At 48.4% G+C, this 26,054-nt stretch overlaps 1 protein-coding gene across 1 annotated transcript; it reads left to right on the forward strand.

Moving 5' to 3' along the window:
• The first annotated feature begins 1,568 nt into the window (after positions 1-1,568).
• On the forward strand, positions 1,569-16,340 carry LOC121475848 (trichoplein keratin filament binding). Its single transcript, XM_041729544.1, has 13 exons — positions 1,569-1,699; positions 3,112-3,305; positions 4,339-4,549; positions 5,159-5,215; positions 6,934-7,002; positions 7,684-7,857; positions 8,708-8,820; positions 9,003-9,069; positions 10,020-10,192; positions 11,024-11,105; positions 13,102-13,287; positions 13,869-14,012; positions 15,001-16,340. The coding sequence occupies exons 2-13, from the start codon at positions 3,112-3,114 to the stop codon at positions 15,031-15,033; spliced, it is 1,503 nt and encodes a 500-aa protein (XP_041585478.1). The 5' UTR covers positions 1,569-1,699; the 3' UTR covers positions 15,034-16,340.
• The last annotated feature ends 9,714 nt before the right edge of the window (positions 16,341-26,054 follow it).

Consider the following 26,054-nt stretch of genomic DNA (forward strand, 5'->3'; position numbering starts at 1 on the left):
TAGCAAGGCATCAGAGCTGCCTCATCTAATGGTCTCCGTGTTCAACTACTTGACCATTCTCTTTTCCCAGAGAGGTGAGGTGAGGTGACCTGCCCAAGACCTCACAACTGGCTTGTGGGGGGTCGGAATAGAGGCCAAAATGTTCAAGATACTAACTATGCTGTACCCAGAAAAAAACCCAGACAGATGAAAGAGAATGAAGGGAGGAATTAAGAGAATTAAACATGAAGAATGAGAAAACAAAAGAGGATAAATGAGTGAAGTCATCTTTATGACTTTTTTTAAGGTAAGCTTATTTATAAATTTTTTTTTTTAATTTTATTTATTTATGATAGGCACAAGTGAGAGAGAGAGAAGCAGAGACACAGGCAGAGGGAGAAGCGGGCTCCATGCACCGGGAGCCCGACGTGGGATTCGATCCCGGGACTCCAGGATCGCGCCCCGGGCCAAAGGCAGGCGCCAAACCGCTGCGCCACCCAGGGATCCCAAGGTAAGCTTATTTAAACAAAATTTTAGACTATGCTTTATGCCCAACATGGGGCTTGAACTCATGATCTAGACATCAGGAGTCCGCAGGTTCCCCCAAATGAGCCAAGTGCACACCCCTTTACCACCGTTTTCATACATAAAATAATACATGTAACACATGTGAGTCCTAAAGCACCAATGAACACCCTTGTACCCACCACCAAGCTAGACAATAGTCACCAATAGCTTGTATGCACTTAGGTGACCGGTTCTTGGAACCCGGGGCACACTGAGTGCATCTGGGGGCCCGACAACCCTGACAACTGGGCAGCCTGATGGGGTCGGTCTGGAGTTTGGTTCTGGGCATCTGAATTTGTGTTTCTTGTTTAAAGGCATCTGGACTTAAAAAAAAAGAAAGCTCTATTTACTCATGAGAGACAGAGGCAGAGGGAGAAGCAGGCTCCACGCAGGGCGCCCGACGCGGGACTCGATCCCGGGACCCAGGATCACGCCCCGGGCCGCAGGCAGACGCCCAACCGCTGAGCCCCCAGGCGCCTCGGCAGCGGCCGGTTAAGACCTCCCCGGGGTGGGGGTCCCTGGTGGCGCAGCGGTTTGGCGCCTGCCTTTGGCCCAGGGCGCGATCCTGGAGGCCCGGGATCGAATCCCACGTCGGGCTCCCTGCATGGAGCCTGCTTCTCCCTCCGCCTGTGTCTCTGCCTCTCTCTCGCTCTCACTGTGCGCCTATCATAAAAAATAAAAAAAAATTAAAAAAAAAAAGACCTCCCCGGGGTAATCTCCGTGTGCAGCCAGGCCCGAGACCCGCCCCAATCCTCGCCTCGATCACCACCCCCCACCCGCACCCCTCCCAGGTAACTACCAGCCTGAATTCTGCGTAGTCGTGAAGAGGATTCTTTTTGCCTTCATCCTTCCTTGGTTCTGGGACTAGCGATGTTTGGGACTGATCTCCCGCCCCACCGCGAGAGGGCGCCAGAGGAAAAAAAAAAACCCCAAACCAGCCTCCTTTCTCTCCGCGCGTTTGGGATCGCGCTGGAGGCAGCTTGGCCCTCGCGGCGCTCCGTCGTCGATCCGTTGCCCGGGCAACGGGCGGGGAAACCGCCGGCGTGGGTGGGGTGCGGCGCCGGGAAGGTGGCGGCGGGACGGGGCGGGCCTGGTTGGGGCATGCGCGAGCTCGGCGGGGGCACTTTTCGGAAACTCCGGGGCGCTGAGAAACGTGAGTCGGAGGGTGGGCTCGGCCGGGCGGGTGTGGGCGCCGGGACCCAGTGGCCCCGCGCGGGCGGGAACCGTGGCGGACGTCCTGGGGCCCAGCCTCCCCGCGCGGTCCCCGCGCCCCCCGCGCCCCCCGCGCAGTCCCCGCGCCGTCCCCGCGCCGTCCCCGCGCCGTCCCCGTGCCCTGCAGCCGTCCTGCGCCCTCCCCGCACCCACCCTGCGGCTGTCCCGCGCCCCCCCCCGCGCGTTCCTTGCGCCCCCTGCGGCGGTCCTGCGCCCTCCCTGCGCCCTCCCTGCGCCCTCCCTGCGCCCTCCCTGCGCCTTGCTCTGCAGCTCCTTTTGTCTTAGGCGGCTGTCTTAGGGGCTGAGAGAAAGAGGCGACCCGGACCAGTCTTGTTTCTTGATTCCTGGTGCAGAGCTTTTCATGGGGGGCTTTTGGGGCAGGGAAAAAATGATGCCAGTCCGCCCCAGTTTCAAGACAGGCTGTAAACTGGCAGCCACAGACTGAACTTGGTCCATGAACGCACATTATTTTCTTGCAGGTCTGAGCACTGAGTTTGAGGCTTGGCCTGGACCCAGACTTCTAAGCATATTCAGCAAACATTCCATGAGCACTGCCCTAGCCAGACGCTGTGTAGGCCCTGCCCATCGCGGCAGCCCTGGGGTCAGGGAGAGGGGTGCCTGGACTGAGACTGCTGCCTGCTTTCAAGTCTCCATTGTGTCCCCGTTTTGCGTCATGACCTGGGCAACTCGATTCCTTTCTGGGTCTCAGTTTCTCCATTTCTAAGTGGAGGAATGTCACCCCCGTGCTAATCCAGAACACTTCCAGGTGTGACAGCCAGGCTGGAGCACTCCCTGGGGGTTGCCTGACCCAGGGCCTCTTGGTCCCCATGGGCAGCCTATTGACATCTACAGAGCCCAGGCCCTGGTCTGACACTGGCGTGAATTAGGTTCCCAGCCCTTTCATCTCTTCTGCTTCCTGGCTCTGTGGTCTTGGGCAAGTCACTTTACCATTTTGAACTTGAGTTTGCTCACCTGCCGAATAATGGGGTGATTTTAACAATGAAAAATATCATGTATCCCAAGAGCTTGGCACATATATACGTTCCTGAAATCGTTATCCCTGTTACTTGGTGGAGAACATAGAAGCCCCCAAGTGCTTGGGTCAGCATTGGTTCCCTGTCTTCATCTGCAACGCCCTTGATGATGTCTGGCTCACAGCTGTGTGCAGTCCAGGCTCGTTTAAAATAATGATATGCAAATCATTTTAAAAATGCTGATGCCTGGGGGCTGGCACTAAGACTTTTCGTATCATTGGTTTGGAGTGGGGTAATTCCAGGGGGCAGCCAAGGGGTGAGGACCGCTCATTAGGGAGCTGCAGCAGGCCCATTTTCGTACCATTGCCATTCTCTTCAGATGGCACTTCCCACACTGCCCTCCTACTGGTGCACCCGGAGGCTCCTGGACCAGCAGATGGCCCGACAGCGACACCGAGAGCAGGAGGCCCGGCTTCGGCAGCAGTGGGACCAGAACAGCCGCTACTTCAGGATGTCTGATATCTGTAGCTCCAAACAGGCGGAATGGAGCTCCAAGACCTCCTACCAGCGGAGGTACCTGCTGGGACCTTGGTGGGACAAAGGCAGGAAGCCACTTGTTGGTTACGGCTTGTGGCTTTAAGAACCCCTGGCGGGGGGTGGGGAGGTGGAACATGGCTTAACAGCATGTTTTCTTGAATTTGCTGGACGGCATAGATGACTTGCATGGTGATGTTTTCCCAACTGACCATTGAAAAGGAAGATCATCATGAAATGATATGTTTGCACTGAAAAAGAGAAAAGAATAGGAAATACATGTAGAATTTGGGAGTCTCCTGGTAACCCTAGATCCCCTGAGGGAACTACAATTAACAGTCTAATATGGATCCTCCTGGGCTTTTCCCCAGTTGTGTGTGTATAAATATACATATACAGGGATCCCTGGGTGGCGCAGCGGTTTGGCGCCTGCCTTTGGCCCAGGGCGCGATCCCGGAGACCCCGGATCGAATCCCACGTCGGGCTCCCGGTGCATGGAGCCTGCTTCTCCCTCTGCCTGTGTCTCTGCCTCTCTCTCTCTCTCTCTCTCTCTCTCTCTCTCTGTGACTATAATAAATAATAAATAAAAAAAAAAAAAATAAAAATATACATATACATGTACATCCTTTGTTGCAGAAATATGTGTAAAGATGTGAAAGTTAAAAGCATAGGCTTCAGAGTCAGACAAACCTAGATGGAAATCCTGACTGTGTCACTTGCTGTAGGAATGAGCCTCAGTTTCTTCTTCAGTGAAGTAGGGCTACAACAGGACCTCCTTTGTAGGACTTTTGATTAATAGAAAGTCATCCATGTACATAGTATTTGGTACATGGTTACTGCTCAAAGTTAGCTGGTACACGCATATATGAGACCACTGTACATTTTCTTTTCACAAAAACCAGATTCTGTTATGCATAGTGTTCTGTGACCCGCTGTCTTTGCTTTGGCTGGAAGACACTTGCCCGTGTCACCATGTCATGTCCGCCTCAGCCTCCTTTGCCACGCAGCAGAGCAGAGCATGCCATGTGTGGCTCTAGTGCGGCTGATTTAGGGAGGGCTCCCTCTCACCCAGCATGTATGCCTATCAGCGTGAGAAGATGAAGGAGGAGAAGAGGAAGCAGCTGGAAGGCAGACGGGAGAGACTCAGGCAGCTGCTGCTGGAGGAGCAGGAGCTGCTGGCCGGAGAACTCGAGGCACTGCGGTTAAGCATAGACTTGCGGGAGGGAAGAATCCGGGAGCGGCACGGCAGTCTGAAGTCGGCCCGAGAAGAGCAAAGGAAACTGGTAACTTCTAGCCCTTTAGGAGCAACAGAGCAGGAGTGTCCCCTGCCTGTCAGTGACCTGTGGGATCACGGCTGGGCACTCTGGACTGATCAGACAGCAGTTAACTGCAAAGCCAGCAGGGGGAGGTACTTGTGCTGCATTGTTCATGATGTGTGTTTTGCACAAGCCACCTCTGTTCTCTTTGGCCCCTTAAATCATTATGTCAGAGTCCTTTGTCTTCATTCCAGTCCTGTGGTCCCACAAAGGCTTGGCACTGGTGTATTTTATCTTCCAAGTAGTTGTGGGGAATGGTGAGCACCAGTCTGTGTATTTAAGCCTGCTGTATATTTTGCAACAGATTTGTCACATCTGGGACGCATCTGTAGCATCAGATCTTGGCACCCTTCCATCACTATTGTGGGAGTCATTTGTCAAGGCTGTCTGGTTCCACTCTGGTGTCTCCCAGAGCGGGGGGTGTAAGGCAGGCAGGAGGTCTGAAGGGCAGGTGCAGTGATGGCGTGCCAGTGGAGGGGCTCTCAGCCTGAGCTGACTTCCACTGGGAGTTATCCAAAATATGAATGGATTTGAAAAGTGACATCAGGCTTCCCTCTTTGTGTGTTTTCTTGACAGATTGCTGAACAACTTTTGTATGAACACTGGAAGAAGAACAACCCCAGACTTCGAGAGGTGAAAATCTTTGATTTGCCTAAGTAGATGAAATCATGTTTCCCTTCTTGTTTTTTTAAGCTGGCATCTCTTGCTGGGGTGAAACAAGAGAGAACACCCCAGCCACCTGAAAAATGTACCATACAGATCTGGTTTGTTTAGTGTTCAGCCAGCACTTACTGAACATTTGCCGTATGGTCCACCACCTGGGCATGTGGAGATTAGATGGGGCCCCACTCTTCAGGAGCTTGTGTCCAGTGCAGGTTGCAGTGGGCTGGACAGGCCCAGAAAGCTGGGCATCAGGACAGTGCCCCCAACTCAGTGGGGGGTTAGAGAGGCATCTCAGAGGAGTTGCTGGGGTGGAGGAGTTTGGAAGGACATGGGCATTAACTTGATGGTGTCGAGGTGAGGAAAGGACATTCCAGCTTGAGGCAGCTGAGCAAGGATCAGGTCTGAGAGAGTCCAGGGAGCAACAGTGGCTGGGGGGTTGTGCCATCAGAGAGGGAGGGGCTGTTGCAGGATTGAGGCTAGTGAGGCAGGCAGGCCCAGACTGGCCAGCCTTGTGTGACCTCCTGGAAGCACTGAGGAGCCACCTGGATAGTTTTAAGCAGGGTATGGCGGGATTCCAGCTACCTTTCGAGGGGGAGTGGCTTTGGCAGCAGTGTCGAGGTGGACAGGAGGGGATGAGGCCAGGGCAGTGGTAGTGGAGGCCAGAATGGGGTGGCAGGAGAAAGGAGGGCAATGCGCAAGACCTGGGGGCAAGGGAGGGCATCCTTCCACAGAGACTGGCCTAGGGGAAGATGATCTGTGATGATGTCAATAATTTATTTCAACTCAAACTTTGTATCTCTGTTTGGTGGTGTGCGTTTATTTATTCGTAATTATATTTAGAAATTGCTAGTCACTAAGTAATGGAGCAATTTGGTGCTTTTGAGTCTTGTGCAGCTAGCATTCAGACTTTCCCTGGCCATTTGAGGGTTTAGGTGGGTGCTCCAAAGTCTTCTACTCAGAAATGTTTATTTAGGACGCTTAATTAAATGTTAGAAATTAAAAATTTTTATAAATGATTTCCCAAACAAAAGCTTTTAGACAGTGCTACAATTCATTTTCTGATCCAAAAGATTCTCTAAACCCAAATCTCTTCCTTTTTTTTTTTTTTTTAAATGGGAGGCTTGAACTCAGGATCCTAAAATCATGACCTGAGCTAAGATCAAGAGTTGGATACTTAACTGACTGAGCCACCCAGGCGTCCCCCCAAATATCTTAACCCCAGAAGTGTTGCATCATTGCTACAGGGAACACATGTTTATGCAACTCTGCCTTGCAGAGGGAGTTCTGAGTAGACAGGTACAAGGCAGCGTCTGTGCCTCAGTCAGCTCTTGCTGACTGGGGCCTGGCATGCTTTGGAGCAGGCAGGGGTGGCCTTTCTGATTGTATTTCCATTTCAGTGTACACTGACCTGCTCCTGCTCAACCCCAGGGGTGCCGGGAGAAAAGTTTGTGTTCCTTTGTTACAGCACTTAAGATTAGTTTAGAACTGCCTGGTCTTTTGGTTTACTGTCTGGCATTCAGACTGTATATATGTTGGGGTCACCTTGTGCTCCCCTGTAAGACCCCTCCGCCTGTTCCCATGCCTAGGGAACTTATGGTCACTGCCATTGTGTGGCACTGCGCTGTGCAGTGTGCATCTGTCAGATGAACCAGTGAGGAAGTTAATCTTCTCTGCCTTCTCACCCTCAGATTGAATCAGCCCTTCACAAGGAGCATGTGATAAACTCCTGGAAAATGCAGAAAGAAGAAAAAAAACAGGTGTGGTATATGGCTCTGGACATAGTCCTGCGTGCTGTGGTCGGAGTGCCACGTCTCCATGGTTTTGAAGTCTTCTTGTTTTTGATGTTAATGACGCCAGTCCAGGAATAGACTTTATCTCAGCTTACGTAACATGCTAAAGCTGAACAGCGCTTGCTGTTACACGTATGGAATCCTTTGTGATCGTTCTCGGGGCAAAGTAACACCAGGTGACCATTCCACTGGCGGGAATGTGCATCTTAAAGGTTGCTGTTGTTGCTGGCAGTCTCTTTTGATGTAGTTTGCATCATAAACTCTCAGCCTTGGCCCACAGCAGCACCTCTGGGGACAAAAGTCCACACCTGCGTAGAGCTGCAGCATTGCCTCTGAGTTGATTTTGGAGAGTATTTTGCTGACTTTTGGAAGGAGCAGGAACCCTGGCCTTTTTAACCCCTCTGTTGTGCCGGGCACTGTGTTGAGTAATTTCCCCAGCGTCGTCTCTGAGGGAAGCATCACTCCCATGGTTCCCACTGTGAGAGCAGAGCCCAGGAAGATGCACCCTTGGCCAGGGTCACACTGCTGCTAAGTGGCACGACCCACTCTGGCGTAGATATGTCCAAATGAGGAACAGTGGCGGGGAACTGGGTCTGTGCTGGCCTTATTACAGATACTGATCTCCTGCGTTCTTTTGGGTCCATGTAGCAAGAAGCCACTAAAGAGGAAGAGAACAAACGGTCTGAAAATGAGTATGAACGGGCCCGAAGGGAAGCACTGGAGCGGATGAAAGCGGAGGAGGAGAGGAGGCAATTGGAGGGCAAACTCCAGGCTGAGGCGCTGCTCCAGCAGATGGAGGAGCTGAAGCTGAAGGAGAAGGAGGTGAGGGCATGGCCCTGGCCACACAGCTGCCTCTTCTGCAGCCGTCTGTCATTATAAAACAGGCATTTCAAAAACTGCTGAATAGGTCCTGTTGAGGGACTAGGGGATGATTCTAGGTTCTCTCTTCTGACATGTATTCCCAGCTGTGGCTTTTCCATCCTCCTGGGTTTTAGGCCCAGATTCTAGAATGTTCACGATGTAGAGAGAATACCTATTCTCTCCTAGGTGTGTTTTGAGAGCAGCTGTGTGAGTGCCTTCTTAGACTTGGATTTTCCAAGGTATTAAGTAGACTTGACTTAGTCTAATGTTCTGGCACATAGCTACAGCTCTCCCCAGCTGGCAGGTGTGGGATCTCAAGGCATAAACTGTGAGGATCTTTGGTTCCCGAGGCCATTCTGAAAATAGTGTGCACTTTCCCTGAGCTAGAATCCTGGGCTGGATCTTCCCATTTGGATGAGGGAAGCCTATCCCTCCTCAAGCCCAAATGATTCAGGAACCAGGTCCTGAATGTGCCCACTCTTTGCTCGATAGTGAGCCAGGCCCACAGCCCTGGCCCTCATGGCAGGAGCCGTGTCAGTTGGGGAGACAGGTTAAGTTATAGTAAGGTGTGGATTAGTGCAGGGTCCTGTGGGAGCATGGAGCATGGGTCTCATCCTTGTCCACAGGCTCAGGAAAGGCTCTTGTAGGAAATGAGTGAGACGGGGCTCAGAGCCCAGATGTGGGAGGGGGTTCTACTCACCCTTGGCCAAGCCAGCCCTGTTGGTTTGTGTCTGCTGAAAATGCAGATGAAGAACGAAGGGAGCTGTGATTCTGATGACCTTAATTGGGGTTACTGTCTTCGTCACCACAGGCCACCAAACTGAAGAAGGAGCAGGAGAATTTGCTGAAGCAGCGGTGGGAGCTGGAGAGGCTGGAGGAAGAGAGGAAGCAAGTGGCAGCCTTCCGGCAGAAGGCGGAGCTAGGGTATGTGTGAGAAGGGCCCCGGACGGCTGGCCTGGCCTGGCCTGGCGGGAGAGCCTGTCACTTTGCCAGTCTTGCGTGGGTGTCCCAAACCAGAAAGGATACAGTTTGTAGGAAGTAGTTGTCTGACCTCTGTTAATTGTTTATAAGACACTGAAGGCAGCACCTATTTTGCTCATTTCTAGACGCTTCCTGCGACATCAGTATAATGTGCAACTCAATAGGCGTACACAGCAGATCCAAGAGGAACTGGTGAGTCTAAGTCAGCCTGGCATTTCTTTCACCCTTTTTGGAAGAAAATGGTTTTCATTGCTCAGTAGCTGAGTGTGTCCTCATAATAAAACACCAGGGGAGATTCCGCCTTCACCAGCCCTGCAATCCCTGCCCCTCCCCAGCAGTGTCTGCGTCGGTATCCTTCTAGATATATTTACACGATGCAGAGGGAAGTGGTGAAGCTCTTTAAAAATTAAAGCAGCGTTCCTCATGATGTTTACCTAACAGTAAAGCTCAAACACTGGGCGTGAGCTTGTTCTTTTTTACTAGCTGCTTGGTATTCCTGTTACGTACGTCTGTGACTTGCTAGTGACACAGGAACAGGGAGAGTGAATGAGCAAACCCATTTGCCTCCATCCTTGCCCACTACATCAGAGTGGCCTGGGTGTGGCACTGCCATTGCTGGTGCCGGCACGCAGCTCTTCCCGAGGATGTCTTTCCCATCTCAGGAGCCCCCCAGAATTCCCTCATTCCTTACAGCACCCCACTGTAGAGATGTGCATAACAGCTGGTTTCCTACTATTGTGTGTTTGGGTCATTTTGGGGTTTTCCTCTTACAGAATAGCTGCAGTGAGCATATTGTGCACATGTCTTTGTGCCTTCGGGTGTCCAGTCTGTGCTTGCAGAAGTGAGACTGCTGCCCAATTATGTTCTCAGAAACTGCTACCAGGCATGTCCACAGGCAGGGGCACATGTGGCAGATGGGTCTCCCTTGGCAGAGTAAAGCCCCTGGGCCTCTCCTGTGTTGTTTTTAACCATACCTAAGTGGTTATACCCTGAATCTTCCCATCTCTGTCTTGAGAACCTTTGGAAGCATCACGAATGTCTGCTCTTAGGGCTGAGTGCAGAAAGGAGGGGCTGTGGGAGTGGGGCTATGGGTGCAGACAGGCTCGCAACGTGCCCACTATGCTTCCTCCTCCACCCTTCAGGAGGCGGACAAACGTATCCTGCAGGCGCTCATTGAGAAGGACGATGAGAACCAGCGCATGCACTTGGCCAGGCGGGAGCAGGCCCTGGCTGATGCGGCCTGGATGAAGCAGGTCATTGAAGAGCAGCTGCAGCTGGAGAGGGAGCGGGAGGCAGAGCTGCAGCTGCTGTTGAGGTGAGAGGTGGCACCTGTGTGGGCCTGACACTCCTGGCCTCTGCTCTGGTCCCTCACCTCCCCACGGGGCACCCAGAGGGTCTCCCATTGTTACTAAAACATCTGTCTGTTGGACCTGGCTTGTCGGGGAGGTTTCCCTGAAGTTATTTAAGGTAGAAATCATTAGGGTTTGTTTTATTTATTTATTTGTTTATTTATTTTTAGAGTCATTAGGGTTTAGATTAAGGATCTGTTCATTTAAAATCTTAGAAATTTAAAGCAAATTGTTATAAATTGTGGAGATGCTGAATGCTTTTTAGGTCTATCATAAATGGTTCTGCATCCTAAAAATTAATCTAGTAGATTGAAATAATCAAATAATAGGTAACATTTGTTGAGCACTGATTGTGGGTCAGACACTAAGCAAAGCACTTTCCCATCCTCATCTTATGAATCCTGACATCCAGCCGAGTGGTAGGTACTCAGGTCACCAGGACTCGAGGAGGGCGAGCCAGCAGTGACCCCAGGGGCAGGGCGACGAGTTCAGTCAGGACTCCTTTCCACCTTCAGGGTCCTGACAGCTTCAGTTGCATTGGTGTCTGAATGGCCTGGGAGCAGGTCATCGCAGCTGCATTTTGTAAGGAGGTGGGAGCAAACTCAGGCACCCTAAAGCCCTTACTATGGGAGTACTCCCAGGGAGCTTATCCGTAGTTCGTCACCTGTCAACAGTTTGGGTGCAGAAACTGGTCTGAAGGTGGCCCCATGGAAGACGTGTGTACCTGCTGGTCCTTTAGTTGCTCTCTGCTCCCAGTGGTGGCAGGGAGCCTGCTGTCATCTGCTCTGTGTTCCCAGGGAGGAGGCCAAGGAGATGTGGGAAAAGAGAGAGGCGGAGTGGGCCCGGGAGAGGAGCGCACGAGACAGACTGATGAGTGAGGTAATCCCGGCTGTGAGCTTGGACTGACCCTGCTAAATGTTCCGGAACACCGGCCTTGCTGGTTATCTTAAAGAGGCTTTTAATGTCATTATGAAAGAAATATCAACTTATCAGAGAAAGATTCCTAAGTACAGGAAGTAAAAACTGAATTACCCAGACTCATCTACACAGTCATCAGTAATTGATTTCATTCGACTCTTCCTGTTTTTGTGCATTCTCTGTTATACTGTGCAATTTGATTTCAAACCTTCTAACATACTTTTACATCTTCCTGGTAGATATCTTGATATCTGCATACTGTGTCATGTGGGTATACTGTAGTTTGTGCTCTACTTCCCTCTTTGGGTATTCTTTTTTTCTAATTTTGAGGCATTACATGAAACATTGCAGGGGCATCTGGGTGGCTCAGTCAGTTAAGCGCCTGCCTTTGGCTTAGATCATGATCCCAGGGTCCTGGGATTGAGCCTTGTGTTGGGCTCCCTGCTCAGCTAGGATCTGCTTCTACCTCTCCCCCAGCTTGTGCTTGCTTTCTCTCTCTCTGTCAAATCTTAAAATCTTAAAAAAAGAAAAAAGAAACATTGTAGTGAATGTCTTGATGCATAAGGCTTTCCATTTTCCACGTTTAGGATTTTTTTTTTTTCTTGGGGTGCATACCAGAAGTGGATTCATGGAGGAATGTAACTATTTTCTTTATCAGGACTTAAGTAAGTCATACGCATAAGGTATATCCCATTTAGAAAGAAATCTTTTAGGGGCTCCTGGCTGGCTCAGTTGGTGGAGCATGTTCCTCTTAATCCCAGGGTCATGAATTTGAGCCCCACAATGTGGGTAGAGATTACTTAATAAAAAAAAATTTCTTAAAGGAAATCTTTTAGAAAAAAGCCTTCATTATCCATGTATTGAAAGTTAAAGTGGGGACACCTGGGTGGTTTAGTCGTTGAACATCTGCCTTTGGCTCAGGTCATGATCCCAGGATCCTGGGATCGAGTCCTGTATCAGGCTCCTGTAGGGAGCCTGCTTCTCCCTCTGCCCGTGTCTCTGCCTCTCTCTGTGTCTCTCATGAATAAATACGTAAAATCTTTTTTTTTTTTTTAAGATTTTACATATTTATTCATGACAGAGAAAGAGAGAGAGAGAGAGGCAGAGACACAGGCAGAGGGAGAAGCAGGCTCCATGCAGGGAGCCTGATGGGGGACGCGATCCCGGGTCTCCAGGATCAGGCCCTGGGCTTAAGGCGGTGCTAAACCACTGGGCCACTGGGGCTGCCCAATACATAAAATCTTAAAAAAAAAAAAAAAAAAAAAAAGTTAAACTGATTTAAAATGGAAATTATATTTTGTGCATGTTATTTTGGAATTCATGGGAAGTTGGGTTCCCAGTAGCACTTTCCTGCTTTTGTGGATATTGATACTCTCCAGCACCTTTTGATTTTGCCTATTCAAAATGTTTCTCCTTGTTGTGGCCATTTTACATATCCCCTCCAGGGAGCATAATTGTGGGCTGTGGCAGGTGGCTTCCCACAGTTCCCGGTTCTTGAGGCCTGACCATGCCTTGGAGGTAGTCCTGTGCTGTGGCCAGGTCTCAAACCCAGAAGGTGTCTGCTACTCTGAGCAATAGATTTAAATCCAAAGGGTTGAGGGCATGACCCAGACTCTGTCTCTGGTCATCTGCATAGCTTGTGGTTTCTTTTTCCAGAACTGATGGGAAGTGAGACTCACAACCTTGTTTCTGCCCTGGGGAGGGGGCTCCATCCCCTCCTCTGACCTTGTAGGCACCCAGCCGCCTCTCCCAAATGCATAGTCTGTGTGTGTTTTGTGTGTGGCAAGGATGGGTAGGAAGTGGGGCTGACACTGCATGGGCCAGTCCTGTGGTCTGGACTCGCCTTCCTCTGGCATATTCAGGCCTGAAGCTGAGGACAAGGCTGGGTCTTGGGGCAGCCATGGTTACCTATGAGTGTCACACTGAAATCTGCCCTTTGCTTTCCTGCTGCGCGTAGGTTCTGACAGGGAGACAACAACAAATACAAGAAAAGCTTGAAGAAAACCGACGGGCACAAGAGGAGTCCCTGAGACACAGGGAACAGCTTATTCAAAATCTTGAGGAGGCAAGAGAGTCAGCTCGTCGTGAGAAAGAGAAGAGTGAGGAACTGAAATCGGCCAGGAAACAGGAGCTTGAGGCCCAGGTGGGCTCAGCCAGAGGGCAGGTGGGGGTGGGAGGAGGCAGCTTCGGCAAAGGCCACAGCAGGCCTTGCTATGGCCCTATTCCCCACCGAGGCACTGGAGGCCGAGACCCTTGACTTATTTCTGCAGCCTATCACTAGGACCTTGTTCTGAGAAACCCACATTTGTGAGCTCAGTGCACCCTTTTTTCTTTCCAGCTGAAACCCTGACCCTCCTAATTAGCTCCAGCTCCACTCCAGGTCCCCCATCTCTATAGGAGCAAGGCTGTCATGCCTAGTCAGCATGTTTCTTTCCAACCTTGCATCTGCATGCCTTTGGTTCCCTGGGCCACAGTTCCTATTTATTCAGTTTGGTACTTGATAGGGAGCACAAAATACTCTTCCAACCACTTGGGTGCACCTGGAGCTTTTACATGCAGCCTTTCCAGTCTCATAAATGCCCTTACCTCTTCTGGCGCTTGCTGTCACTGTTCCTTAGCTGGGATTCTCCAGCCAGCAGAGATCCACAGGTTTTCCCTCCTGACCTGAGGCAGGGCTCTGCCCCCAGAAGCTTGATCCTGGATGACTGTGCTCTTGGTGGCCAGGTTGCAGAGCGCCAGCTGCAGGCATGGGAGGAGGACCAGCAGCAGGAGGAAGAGGAAGAGGAAGCGAGGCAGGTAGAGCAGCTCACCGACACCCTGCTGCAGGAGGAGGCGAAGATGATGGCCGAGCGGGGCTACCGGCCCCAGGTAGGGAGTCTGCAGGTGATGGGCCCCTGCTGTCCCGGGCCTGTTCGTCACCCTGTGCACGGTGGGAGGTGAAGGAGCAGCGGTGCTAGGTCCTGGCTGTGTAGACAGTGGCATCCAGGTGACAGCAGCCTGGTTTCCCTCTCTCACAGCAACTCTGCGTGCCCCTTCCCCACTTGTCAATCCTCTCTTCTCCTTTCGTCCTTCCCTGTTTCTCAGAGTACTTGAGTGACCCCTGTGCAGGACCACACCGGGCACACAGAGAAGCAAAGGCTGTCACCCTGCTCCTAGGGAGCTGATAACTATAGCCCCTGGGAACTGAGGGATGGCCCAACAGGCACATCACCTCTGGTGCTCCTGCACCAGGGCCGCTCTGGCCACCCGGGTGCTCTAAAGTGCTGCAACAATGCAAAGAGGCTGGCTCCTCTGTAGGCAGATATCTCTGGGAAGCCATTGAGGCAGGTGAAGCAGGTGTTATACGGGCTGCAGAACCATTTTGTCCTGACTGGCTGGGGCCCTCGAGGTTCAGGGAACAGCATGTTCTCAACTCACTGGACCATGGATCAGTGAGTGCCTTGGGACCAGGCTTTCACACAGTGAAATGTGGAAATGTCACTAAAAAAGGTAATACGGCCACCTGTGTGGCTCAGTTGGTTAAGCATCTGCCTTCAGTTCAGGTCATGATCCCAGGGAGCCACATGTCTGGCTCCCTGCTCAGCGGGGGGAGTCTGCTTCTCCCTCTCCTGCTCCCCCCACTTCTGTGCTCGTGCTTTCTCTCTCTCTCTCTCTCTCTCAAATAAATGAATAAAATCTTTTTAAAAATAAAAAAGTTAATGAAGTGCTCAATTCTGGCTTAGGGTCAAAGTTTTATCACTGGTAAATGAAAACAGCCATTTCTAGTGCACTTTAGCTCTTATTTAGGTTGGGATTAGTCCTCAGTGCTCCAGACACTGCTGATCTGATCAGACTTGTATTTTCTTTCTTTCCTCAGCCCTACGGACATCCCAGAATTGCTTGGAACTGACTTCGTTGGTACCATAAGCACAGAGAGCAGGGACCCTGAGGCTTTTGATGCGCAGGTGCCTGATGGTTGTACAGTGTTCTGTTTGAGTGTTTGGGTCACTGCAAAACAGTTCAGTGAGCCTGTTTGGGTCCATAGTTAAACGGAGCAAGGGCCACACCAGAGACTAAGGTGGTGTGGATAGGCAGCATCCAGCAGGAGGCTGTTTCCTGCCTTTTGTGTCCAAGGTGGGTCTCTTCTAGTCACACGACAGAGCTGTCGTCCCATGATAGACTTAGAAAGTCAGACTCCGCATCCCAGCTAGGAGCTGTGGAGTGTGTCCTGTGACAGGATATATTTTTCCTGTTGCCTCATGCCAATTGTCAACCTCCAGTGAAGACTCCCGCTGGAGAGATGAAGTTTCTCAGTTTTTAAATTTGCCATTTAAATTTCACTGTTCTGTTGAGAACAAATTGGTAAGCCTTGGTGCACTTTATTTTAGAGTTTATCAATTTAGTGGTCCCAGAAGGATCACGTCTTGTTTTCTGGAAGAAAAAACTATGAACTCTGAGACAGGCTGATGTGCTCCATGAGTGCTTTCCGGAAAGGCAGCAAGAAATAGGTCTTTCCTCCTTCAGGAATCATTTGATAGAATTTCCATAGATCACCCTGTGTGAGGTGATCCCAATATGTATGTTACTAAATCCCAGAAGGGGGCCTCAAAAGGCCACCTGGGCATGACACTTTTTTTTTTTTTTTTTTTTGGCATAACACTTTGGACCTCTTGTGTCTTGTGAAGGTCTCAGCGCCATGCAGCCTTCTGGGATGTGTGTGCCCTGAGCCTGAAGGAAGTAGATTGTACTCAACCAGATTGGCTAGAACTTGCTCTTCCCACTGTGACACAGTTCTAGATTAATCTCTGCAAGGAGTACAAGTTCCCTGCAGCAATAATCATATTTTTATGACTTGTATTTTTTTTTCCAGATTCTTCCTCTGAGACTTCAGTTTTCATTATATTGTATTTAAGGTTGCACATCTCAGTAAATTACAGCTAATTAAAGGGCTATGTGCCAGGTTATTAAAAACCAGAGTTTATTAAAAAAAAAGTCCAGAGTGTAATGGGCTGCATTGCCTTCCACATACATTGTGCACTATAAAAACAAATGGAGCAGCAAACTGTATCCTTAATCTGTTTTTCTTTTTTTTGTCTTGAATTTCTTTGGATATGATCCCCTGAGCACCACTTCCATCACTTCCATTATGCTTGCTCCTATATGTTTCCCCATTTCAAATGTTCATTTATTGTGAAATAAAGTTCTAGTGTGAAGGGATTGCTTTCTAAGCTTTGTTACTGTTGCTTTTAGTAATTGTTGCAAAGTGGGCTGCATAGAATGAAAGATTTTTACTCTCCTACAGCTTTGTTTATTTCCTAGGACTGCTCACATTTTCTAGGTTATAGTCATTTTTCTTGTAGAAGTGCTGTTGTCTCCCCTCTAATTTTCACTGGATCGTCTTCTAAGTAAACCATAGGGAATTATTGGGAGTCATATACTGTCTGAGCTCCAGTATAGATTTGATGTGGACAAAATGGTAAATAGGCATATAGATATTTACTGAATATTTCTTATTTCTTTCTATTTCTTGTTTTTGAGGTCTGCCAGTAATATTCCTTAATAGCATTAAAAGTCTGTGTGACGCTGGTTCTCTAATTCATTTACATGTTTCCTCTCTAAACTTGGTCAGAATAATAGTTTGTAAGTTTAGAGCTTCCATTGCTTTACTGGTTCCAGTATAGCCCAGAGTCCTCTTCTCTCATTTATAGTTTGTACCATGATTATGTGTGTCTATTGGGTTTGTTGTTTTTAAGCATCTTTTTCTATTTCTTGTAAAATCAGTGAGTTTTGGATTATTCTTCACAGATTCTTCTATGAAGCTCAGTTCCTTTAGAATAGATGGTGCTGGGCAGCCTGGGTGGCTCAGCGGTTTAGCGCTGCCTTCAGCCCAGGGCCTGATCCTGGAGACCCAGGATCGAGTCCCACATCGGGCTCCCTGCATGGAGCCTGCTTCTCCCTCTGCCTGTGTCTCTGCCTCTCTCTCTGTGTCTCATGAATAAATGAATAAAATCTTAAAAAACAAAACAAAAAACAGATGGTGCTGAAGCCACCACTAATAAGAAGTGATTCTTATTTCCACTCTTTCTGCTCATTCAGCATATATTTTGAGTTAATTTTTATGAAGGGTGTCAGGTCTGTGTCTGTATATATTTTCTTGGGCATGTAGATGTCCAGTTCCAGCACCATTTGTTTAAAAGAATACTTGCCTCATCATATCATCTTGGCTCCTTTGTCAAATATCAGTTGACTGTATTTATGTCAGTGTATTTCTAGGCTCCTTAATCTGTTCCATTGACCTGTTTATTCTTTTGTCAGTACCACAAACTTCTGTAGTCAATTCCACTGTCCTGATTACTGTTGCTTTATTGTAAGTCTTGAAGATGAGTAGTTATCATTTGTTCTTTTCCTTTAGTATTGTACTGGCTCTTCTGCGTCTTTGCCTCTCCACATAAACTTCAGAATCAGTATGTTAATAACTACAAAATACCTTGCTGGAATTTTTTTTAAGCTTTTTTATTTTTAAGTAATTTCTGCACCCTTGTGCAACTCCAGCTTGTAACTCCAAGATCAAGAGTTGCATGCTCCACTAAGCCAGGTGCCTCAGTTGCTGGGATTTTGACTAGGATTGCATCGAATCTATAGATCAAGTTGGAAGAACGGACATCTTAATCTTCCTGTCCACAAGGATGGAATTTTCTTTTTAAAGATTTATGTATTTATTCATGAGAGACACAGACTGAGAGAGAGAGACAGAGACATAGGCAGAGGGAGAAGCATTTCCTTGCAGGGAGCCCGATGCAGGACTCGATCCTGGATCCCAGGATCACAACCTGAGGTGACAGCAGGTGTCCAACCGCTGAGCCACTCAGGCATCCCACATGGGATATTTCTTTTTTCTTTTTTTTTCTTTTTTTTTTTAAGATTTTATTTATTCATGAGAGATAGAGAGAGGCAGAGACACAGGCAGAGGGAGAAGCAGGTCCTCGAGGGGAACCTGATGTGGGACTTGATCCCAGGGCTCCGGGCTCACACCCTGAGCCAAAGGCAGATGCTCAACCACTGAGCCACCCAGGCGTCCCACATGGAATATTTCTTTTTTTTTTTAAATAAATTAATTTTTATTGGTGTTCAATTTACCAACATACAGAAAAACACCCAGTGCTCATCCCCTCAAGAGTCCCCCTCAGTGCCCGTCACCCATTCCACATGGAATATTTCTTTCTAAAATTTCATCATCAGAATTTTGTACCTCCCGTAGCTCTTGTACTTTCTTTCTTTTTTTTTTTTTTTAAGATTTATACCTATAGTATTTCTTTCTTTTTTTTTTTTTTTTTTTGGTGCTAATGTAAATGGTACTGTTTTTAATTTCAAATTCCACCTCTTCATTGCTAGTATATAGAAAAATGATAACACTAACTTTATAACCTATAACCTTGCTATAATTGCTTATTGGTTTCAGGAGTTTTTTTGGTTAATTCTTTCAGATTTTCTACATAGAGATGATTATATCATTTGTGAACAAAGATAATTTTATTTCTTCCTTCCCGATCTATATCTTTTACTTCCTTTTCTTAACTGCATTAGCTAGAACTTCTGTGTTGAAAAGGAGTGGTGAGAGGGGACATCTTTGCCTTGGACCTGACCTTAGTGGTAAAGCTTTGAGTTCCTCACCATTAGGTATGATGTTAACTGTAGGTTTTTGTGGATTTTTTTTTTTTTTTAATCAAGTTGAAGTTCCCCTCTCTTCCTAGTTCACTAAGAGTTTTTATTATGAATGGGTGTTGGATTTTTTTTTTTTTGCATGTTTTTTCTGCATCTATTGGTGTAATGTGATTTTTCTTTTTTAGATTGTTGATGTGATGGATTACATTAATTGATTTTTGAATGTTGAACCAGCCTTGCATACCCAGGATAAATCCCACCTGGTTGTGGTATATAATTCCTTTTATACACTAATGGATTCATCCCATTTGCTAATATTTTGCTGAGGATTCTTGCATTTATGTTCATAAGAGAGATTGATTTATAGTTTTTTCCTGTGGTAATGTCTTTGCCTACATTTGGTTTTAGGGTAATGCTGGTCTCACAGAATGGGGTTGGGAAGTATTCCTTCTGCATCTATCTTCTGAAAAAGACTAGAGAGAATTGGTATACTTTCTTCTGTAAACATTTGGTAGAACTCACCAGTGAATCCAGCTGGGCCAGCCTGATACTTTATTTTTGGAAGGTTATTAATTATTGATTGAATTTTGTAAGTTGATGTAGGCCTGTGTAGATTGTTTCTTCTTGTGTGACTTTTGGCAGGTTATGTCTTTCAAGGAATTGGTCCATTTCCTCTAGGTTATCAATTTGTGGGCGTGAAGTTGGTCAATAGTATTCCTTTATTGTCCTTTTGATTTTGATGTCCATGGGACCTGTAGTGATTTTTCCTCTTCATTTTTGATATTATGATTTGTATCTTCTCCTTTTATCTTGGTCTAGAGGCTTATTGATTTTACTGATTTTTTTTTTTTAAAGATTTTATTTATTTATTCAAGAGACACACACAGAGAGGCAGAGACAGAGGCAGAGGGAGAAGCAGGCTCCACGCAGGAAGCCTGATATGGGACTTGATCCCAGATCTTGGGATCACGACCTGAACCAAAGGCAGAGGCTCAACCACTGAGCCACAGAATCCCTTTATTGATCTTTGTAAAGAACTTTTGGTTTTGTTGATTTTTCTCTACTGATTGCTTGTTTTCTAATTCTACACCAGTTACATATACATTATATAATAGACTTACAGTTAACTTACTTTTTGCTCCCTCTGGGTTGCCAATACAAATGCGGTTCTTTGAGCATTTTTGCAGTCATTCTGGACTTTGCCAGTTCTAATCCAAGGAGTGCCAGTTTGTAGGTCTAGGCTTCTTGTTACCACATAGGCCTTCCTACATCATGTGAGCCAGACCTTTGGCTTCTAGCGCCATCTCCACATCAGTACGTCCTGGATCTGTATCTCTAGTCCAGACTCCTACATCCACCAACCCTGTGATATCCCTACTTTGATATGCATCTCAAAGGCACCTCCAACTCAGCACAAAACTATCAAATGATCTCTCCTACTAAACTCCTGTCATTAACCAAACAATAGCAACAACCTGGCGCTTCTCCAGTGTTTTCAGATGAAGTACACAGCACCACCATCCATTCTGCCACCTGTAGGAATCATAAGCCTAGGAGCACTGAGTCCTGCTACTTTGACCTCTAACAACCTCCAGGTCCATTTGCTTTGTTCCCTCTGCCCAGGCCTTTCATGGCTACCATCCATCCACCTCACCTTCTTCGTCCTGCAGTCAGAGATCTTTTACAAATACCTGAAATGAAAATCTCCCACCTTCCTCAGGTTCCTCTGCATTTAGACCAAGACTCAAATGCTTCCATGGCCTACCAGGGTCCCTCCCTGAATGTGCTGTGCTGCCTCCTGGCCTAGGAAATAATCAGATTGGGACAAAGGTGTTTCTCACAGCATTAGTTACAATATCAGAAACTGATAACCTGGATGTCAAATACCAGGAGGCTCTTTGAATTTGGGATGTTATGCAGTACATTAAAAGGAAAATGGAATACTGGTTTTTTTGTTTGTTTGTTTGTTTTTTGTTTTTTAAGAAATATTCATGCTGTTAAATTAAGCTGTCCAAAAGTGGCATGCCTGGCTGGCTTAGAACATGTAACTCTTGATCTTGAGGTCATGAGTTTGAACCCCATGTTGGGCTAGAGATTACTTTACATTTTTTTTTTTTTAATATTTAAAAAAAATTATGTGTTTATTCATAAGAGACAGAGAGAGAGAGAGAGAGAGACGGGCAGAGACACAGGCAGAGGGAGAAGCAGGCTCCATGCAGGGAGCCTGATGTGGGATTCTATCCCAGGACTCCAGGATCATGCCCTGGGCCGAAGGCAGGTGCTAAATTGCTGAGCAACCTAGGGATCCCTAAAAATGTTTTAAATAAAATTCAAAAGCAATATTTGTATAATTCCCCTCTTAAGAAAAGTAACACTCTGTTGGGATTTCTAAAAGTTGGGATAATTGGGACGCCTGGGTGGCACAGCAGTTGAATGTCTGCCTTTGGCTCAGGGCATGATCCTAGAGTCCCAGCATCGAGTCCTGCATCAGGCTCCCTGCATGGACCCTGCTTCTCCCTCTGTCGTGTCTCTGCCTCTCTCTCTCTCTCTCTCTCTGGGTCTCTCATGAATAAATAAAGTTTTAAAAGTAAAATAAAAGTTGGGATAATCATTTTCATTTTGGGTGCTTTTCTGTATTTCACACAGAACATAACCTCTGAAACAAGGGGAAATTTTTTTTTTCAATGAAAAGGGCAAATGCTACAAATAATTAACAAAACAACCTAACAAAATTAAGGACTCTTTCCCAAATATGGATGTGGGAGGTTTCTGGTGAGGGCATAGTCCTACAATGGCTTCTGGGGCCCATCTCAAGTCCCCTGGTCTGTCAACAATTTGGATGGGTATTACAAAAAAAGGCAGTGTCAGGAGGTCACGTGCTGTCTGATTCCATTTGTATAACATTCTTGAAAGTACAGCATTACAGAACAGGAGAACAGAGTCGTTGCCAGGGCACAGGTGTGACTCTTAAGGGGTGGCATAAGGGAGATGACTGTGGTGATGTGGAAGGTCTGTCTCTGTTGCGGTGTGATGTGGTATGATGGGAATGCGAATCAACATGTGGATAAGACAGCAGAGAACTATACACGTGCATATAAAGTGACATCTGAACAAGGTCTGTGATTGTGCCAGTATCAGCGTCCTGATCATGATATTGTACTATAGTTTGTTAGAAGTTATCATTGGGGGAAACTGAGCAAAGGGCACAGGGGACCTCTACTCTTTTTGCATCTATTTTGTGAATCTATGATTATTTCAAAATCAAACAATGGTCCAGTATAGGGGAGGTTTCTTAAGACACAAGGAAAAGATTGATAAATTTTACTGCATTTAAAAAGCTTATTTCAGGGACACCTGGGTGGCTCAGGGGTTGAGCGTATGCCTTTGGCTCAGGGCGTGATCCCAGGGCCCTGAGATCTAGTTTCACATCGGGCTCCCTGCAGGGAGCCTGTTTCTCCCTCTACCTTTGTCTCTGCCTCTCTCTGTGTCTCTCATGAATGAATAAATAAAATCTTTAAAAAGAGAGGGGGAAAAAAAGCTTATTTCAAAAGATGTGCCACAAAGTGTTAAAGGATGTTTGTAATACAGTCAACAAAGGACTACTGTTCAGAACATTTTAAAAATTCCTATGAAGAATAATACTAATAAAAGATAGAACCTAGTGGAAAAAATGCATAAACACTCAAACAGGCACTTCACAAGAGGAAATCTAAATGGCTAATAAACAGAAAAGCACTCAACCATATTATAATCAGAGAAGTGCATAATGAAGCAGATCCTACCACAAACCCACTGTATTGACAAAGTTTTTTTATTTTTATTTTTTAAAGATTTTATTTATTCATGAGAGACACACAGAGAGGCAGAGACACAGGCAGAGGGAGAAGCAGGCTCCATGCAGGGAGCCCGACGTTGGTCTCGATCCCGGGTCTCCAGGAACAGGCCCTGGGCCGAAGGCGGCGCTAAACCACTGAGCCACCTGGGATGCCTGACAAAGTTTTTTAAAGATTTATTTTTAAGCAATCTCTATACCCAAGGAGGGGCTCAAATTCACAACCCCCAGATCAAGAGTCCCCTGCTCCACTGACTGAGCCAGCCAGGTACTCCGGGATCAACAAAATGAACACAGCTGTTAAACCACTGTTCATGAAGATGCAGAACAATGGGAAGTTTCACAGTGTGCTGGTACAACACTTTGGAAAAAGGGATAAAAACAGTGTTACAGGTTTGGAGGTGCACATTCTTTTTGACCCAGGAGGCTCCACACCATCCAGGTCTGTATATATCCCCTACAAGATAGAGTCCTACCTGCACTGAAAGAAACTTTCAAAGCAGTTTTTTCTTAAGAGCCAACAACTAAAAATAGCTGAAACATCCATCAATAAAATACTAGATAATGAATCGTGTATACGTTGCTTGAATGCTATGCCACAAGGAAAATCGAAGCAGAGGCATGCATGTCGTCCTAGTTGCCTCAGAATGTTGAGAGAAGAGAATCCAACAGTAGGGTTCATTTACACGCTCAAAAGCTAGGAAGCAGTGAGCACTGAAGTCTAGGGGATGTGGGGCCTATGGGGGCTCCTGGGGGAAAGGCAGTGTTCTGTTTCTTGCCTGGGTTGTGGCTACACAGGTGGTCACTCTAGAATTCTACGTGGACGTGGTAGACACTATTTCTATATTTAGGGATCACATGGGAGGTGAGTGTGCCCACGCAACGTAGGTTCTATGCCGCTCCCCTGAGTAGAGGCCTGGTGACCCCTCTGCGAGCCCAGTTCTTCACCTGTGAAATGTGGACAAGGGCGATGTGGGGATGCGGTAAGGTAAATACAGAAAGCAGGAAGCCCAAATGGACCTGTTTTCCTGACAAGAAGGGGCCTCCCTGCCCCCAGGAAACAACCTGCCTACAGGGGAAAGCACCCTTGTCTCTGTTGTTGGACTTGGGCAGGATTTCATCTTGTTTTATTTGGCAGAAGCAGGCCAGACTCCGGCTTCCACCCTCAGTGGGGAGCTCTCCCCTTCCCCCGTGCACTGGGTGGGCCCTGGAGCCCTGCTTCTAGCGGCAGGTCCAGGGCTGCTCCTTCCAGAAGGGCTGATGGGGTGTGTCACTGTGCCATGTGCAATCTGTGAGGTCTCAACTGATCACTGAGTCACTGAAACCTGTGAAATGGGCAACTCCGTCCTCCACTCACGGATCAGCCTTGAGCAGCAGTTACCAAGCGTCTCAATTTGAAACAGACCAAAAAGATTGGAAATATTTGTGGCAAAAGTGAGGAATGGGAAGACTGAACACATGTGGCCACCCAGACCCCATTCCTCCAAGCCTGCCGGGCAGGAAGGGGACCACACAGACACCAGCTTTGGCCTTCCTGCTCTGCCACTCCCAGGCAGGAGGAATGGTAGGAGAGTGGGGCCACCCAGCCTGCTCCACAGCTCCCTCCCACCTTAGCTCTCCCGAGCCTCAGTTTCCTCTTCTGCAAGATGGGTTGTTCCTCCTTTATGAAGTGGTGCCCAGCATGGTGGCCACATGCAGTATGTGCTAATAATCACTCAGCCCCTGCATTCAGGAAGGAATAACGGGGGTATGGGGGGAAGTGTGGAAAGGGCTGGAAGAGGGAAGCAGATGGCAAGTGTGGTGCAAGGGGACACTCAGGCCCACCTTAGATCCAGGGGCAGAGTGGGGGTCCAAGTGAAACATCAAAACCTCCCTGTCTGTAAAGTGTTACAGGCCCATGAGCCAGATGGGGCTTGCAGGCCTCAGTCCCCGGGAAAGGCCATGGCTGGGGGTGGGGTTCTGAGGGGGTTGGGTGCAGAGCTGGGAGAGGGGAGGGCAGGACACAGGGGTTCTGCTACAAGAATTGGGGAGGGGGTGCTGAGAGGGAGGAGAAAGGAAAGAGGAGTCCTCTAAGAGGGGAAGGGCTGAGAAGATGGATTTTTGGAGGAGAGGTGGGTCCTTGGAGAGAAGGTGCATTTGGGGGAAATTGGGGCAGAGGTGTTCCCATCTCTGGGGCCTGAAAAGGGAGCACAGTCAGGAAGCTGCATGGCAAGAGCCGGGGAGGGGGGGGAGATGGGATGAGGCTGGAAGGAGCAAGGTTCCCACAGGCCTCCCCTTGTCCCCAGCAGCCCCTCCCCCAGGGACCTGCTCCACAGTGAGCTGACCAAGCCCCTGGAAAGCAGTGAGTGAGCCTGTCCCACTGCAGCGCATGACTGAGAAAGCGCTTCTCACAGTCCTTGGGAGCCAGCGGACAGTTCTTCCGGGAGTTATTTGCGAACCCGTGGAGGGGTCCAGGCACCCAGGGCTCAAGCATGAGACAGCCCTGCTTGGCGGCCCCGTGTGAGGGGTCATACGCCAACCCCCACTTATCCATACAGTCTCACATCATGCTTGGGCCCCCCTCTGATGTCTGGTCTAGACCGTCAAGGATCATGACCGCCCCCTGGTTTCACCTCCAAAGAGGCTGCATTCTTGGAGACTGCAGTCCTGGCCTGCCACGGGCAGGAAAACCCAACCGGGCAGATTAAAGGGAAGACAAACGGGACTGCTGGTAACTCACATGGCCCTCCTCAGTGTGGCTCCTTGGGGGCAGTCTTCCTCATCCCCGCGGTGGAGCAGCGCCTGCTGCACAGGGACGCGGCGAGGATCGAAAGAGTTAATACCCGGACAGACCCTAGCACAGTGCCGCCTATGGAGTCAAGAGTTGATCCCTGGGTGGCGCAGAGGTTTGGCGCCTGCCTTTGGCCCAGGGCGCGATCCTGGAGACCCGGGATCGAATCCCACGTCGGGCTCCCGGTGCATGGAGCCTGCTTCTCCCTCCGCCTGTGTCTCTGCCTCTCTCTCTCTCTCTGTGACTATCATAAATAAATTAAAAAAAAAAAAAAAAAGAGTTGATACGAGTTAACTGTAATTATAATTATGAAAACATGTTGAAAAGCAGCAGGCGAGGAGGTGGAGGGGACCACAGTTGGTCTACAGCAGAGCTTCTCGAGTGTGGGCAGTGGATTCCAGGAGCCCGGCTGTGGTAGGAGTGGGAGGCTGTGTTCCAGAGAGCGTTCCTGGGGCTGTGATGCGGGGGCTGGTGAGCACCCCTAGCCTAGGAGAGACCTCCAGGTGTGAGCTGATGGGTCCAGGGCCTCAGGCAAGCTGGCTCACACAGGGAGGATGCTCCATTTCCGCCAGCCTTGCGATAGACCCTGCTCCTTCTGTTTGAGAGAAGAGCCCCAAGTCCCCTCCCTAGAGGACAACTGTTGGAGACTGAGGGTGGCCCTGATGAA

Source organism: Vulpes lagopus, chromosome 14 (genome assembly GCF_018345385.1).
Source record: "Vulpes lagopus strain Blue_001 chromosome 14, ASM1834538v1, whole genome shotgun sequence".
NCBI classification, from domain to species: Eukaryota; Metazoa; Chordata; class Mammalia; order Carnivora; family Canidae; genus Vulpes; species Vulpes lagopus.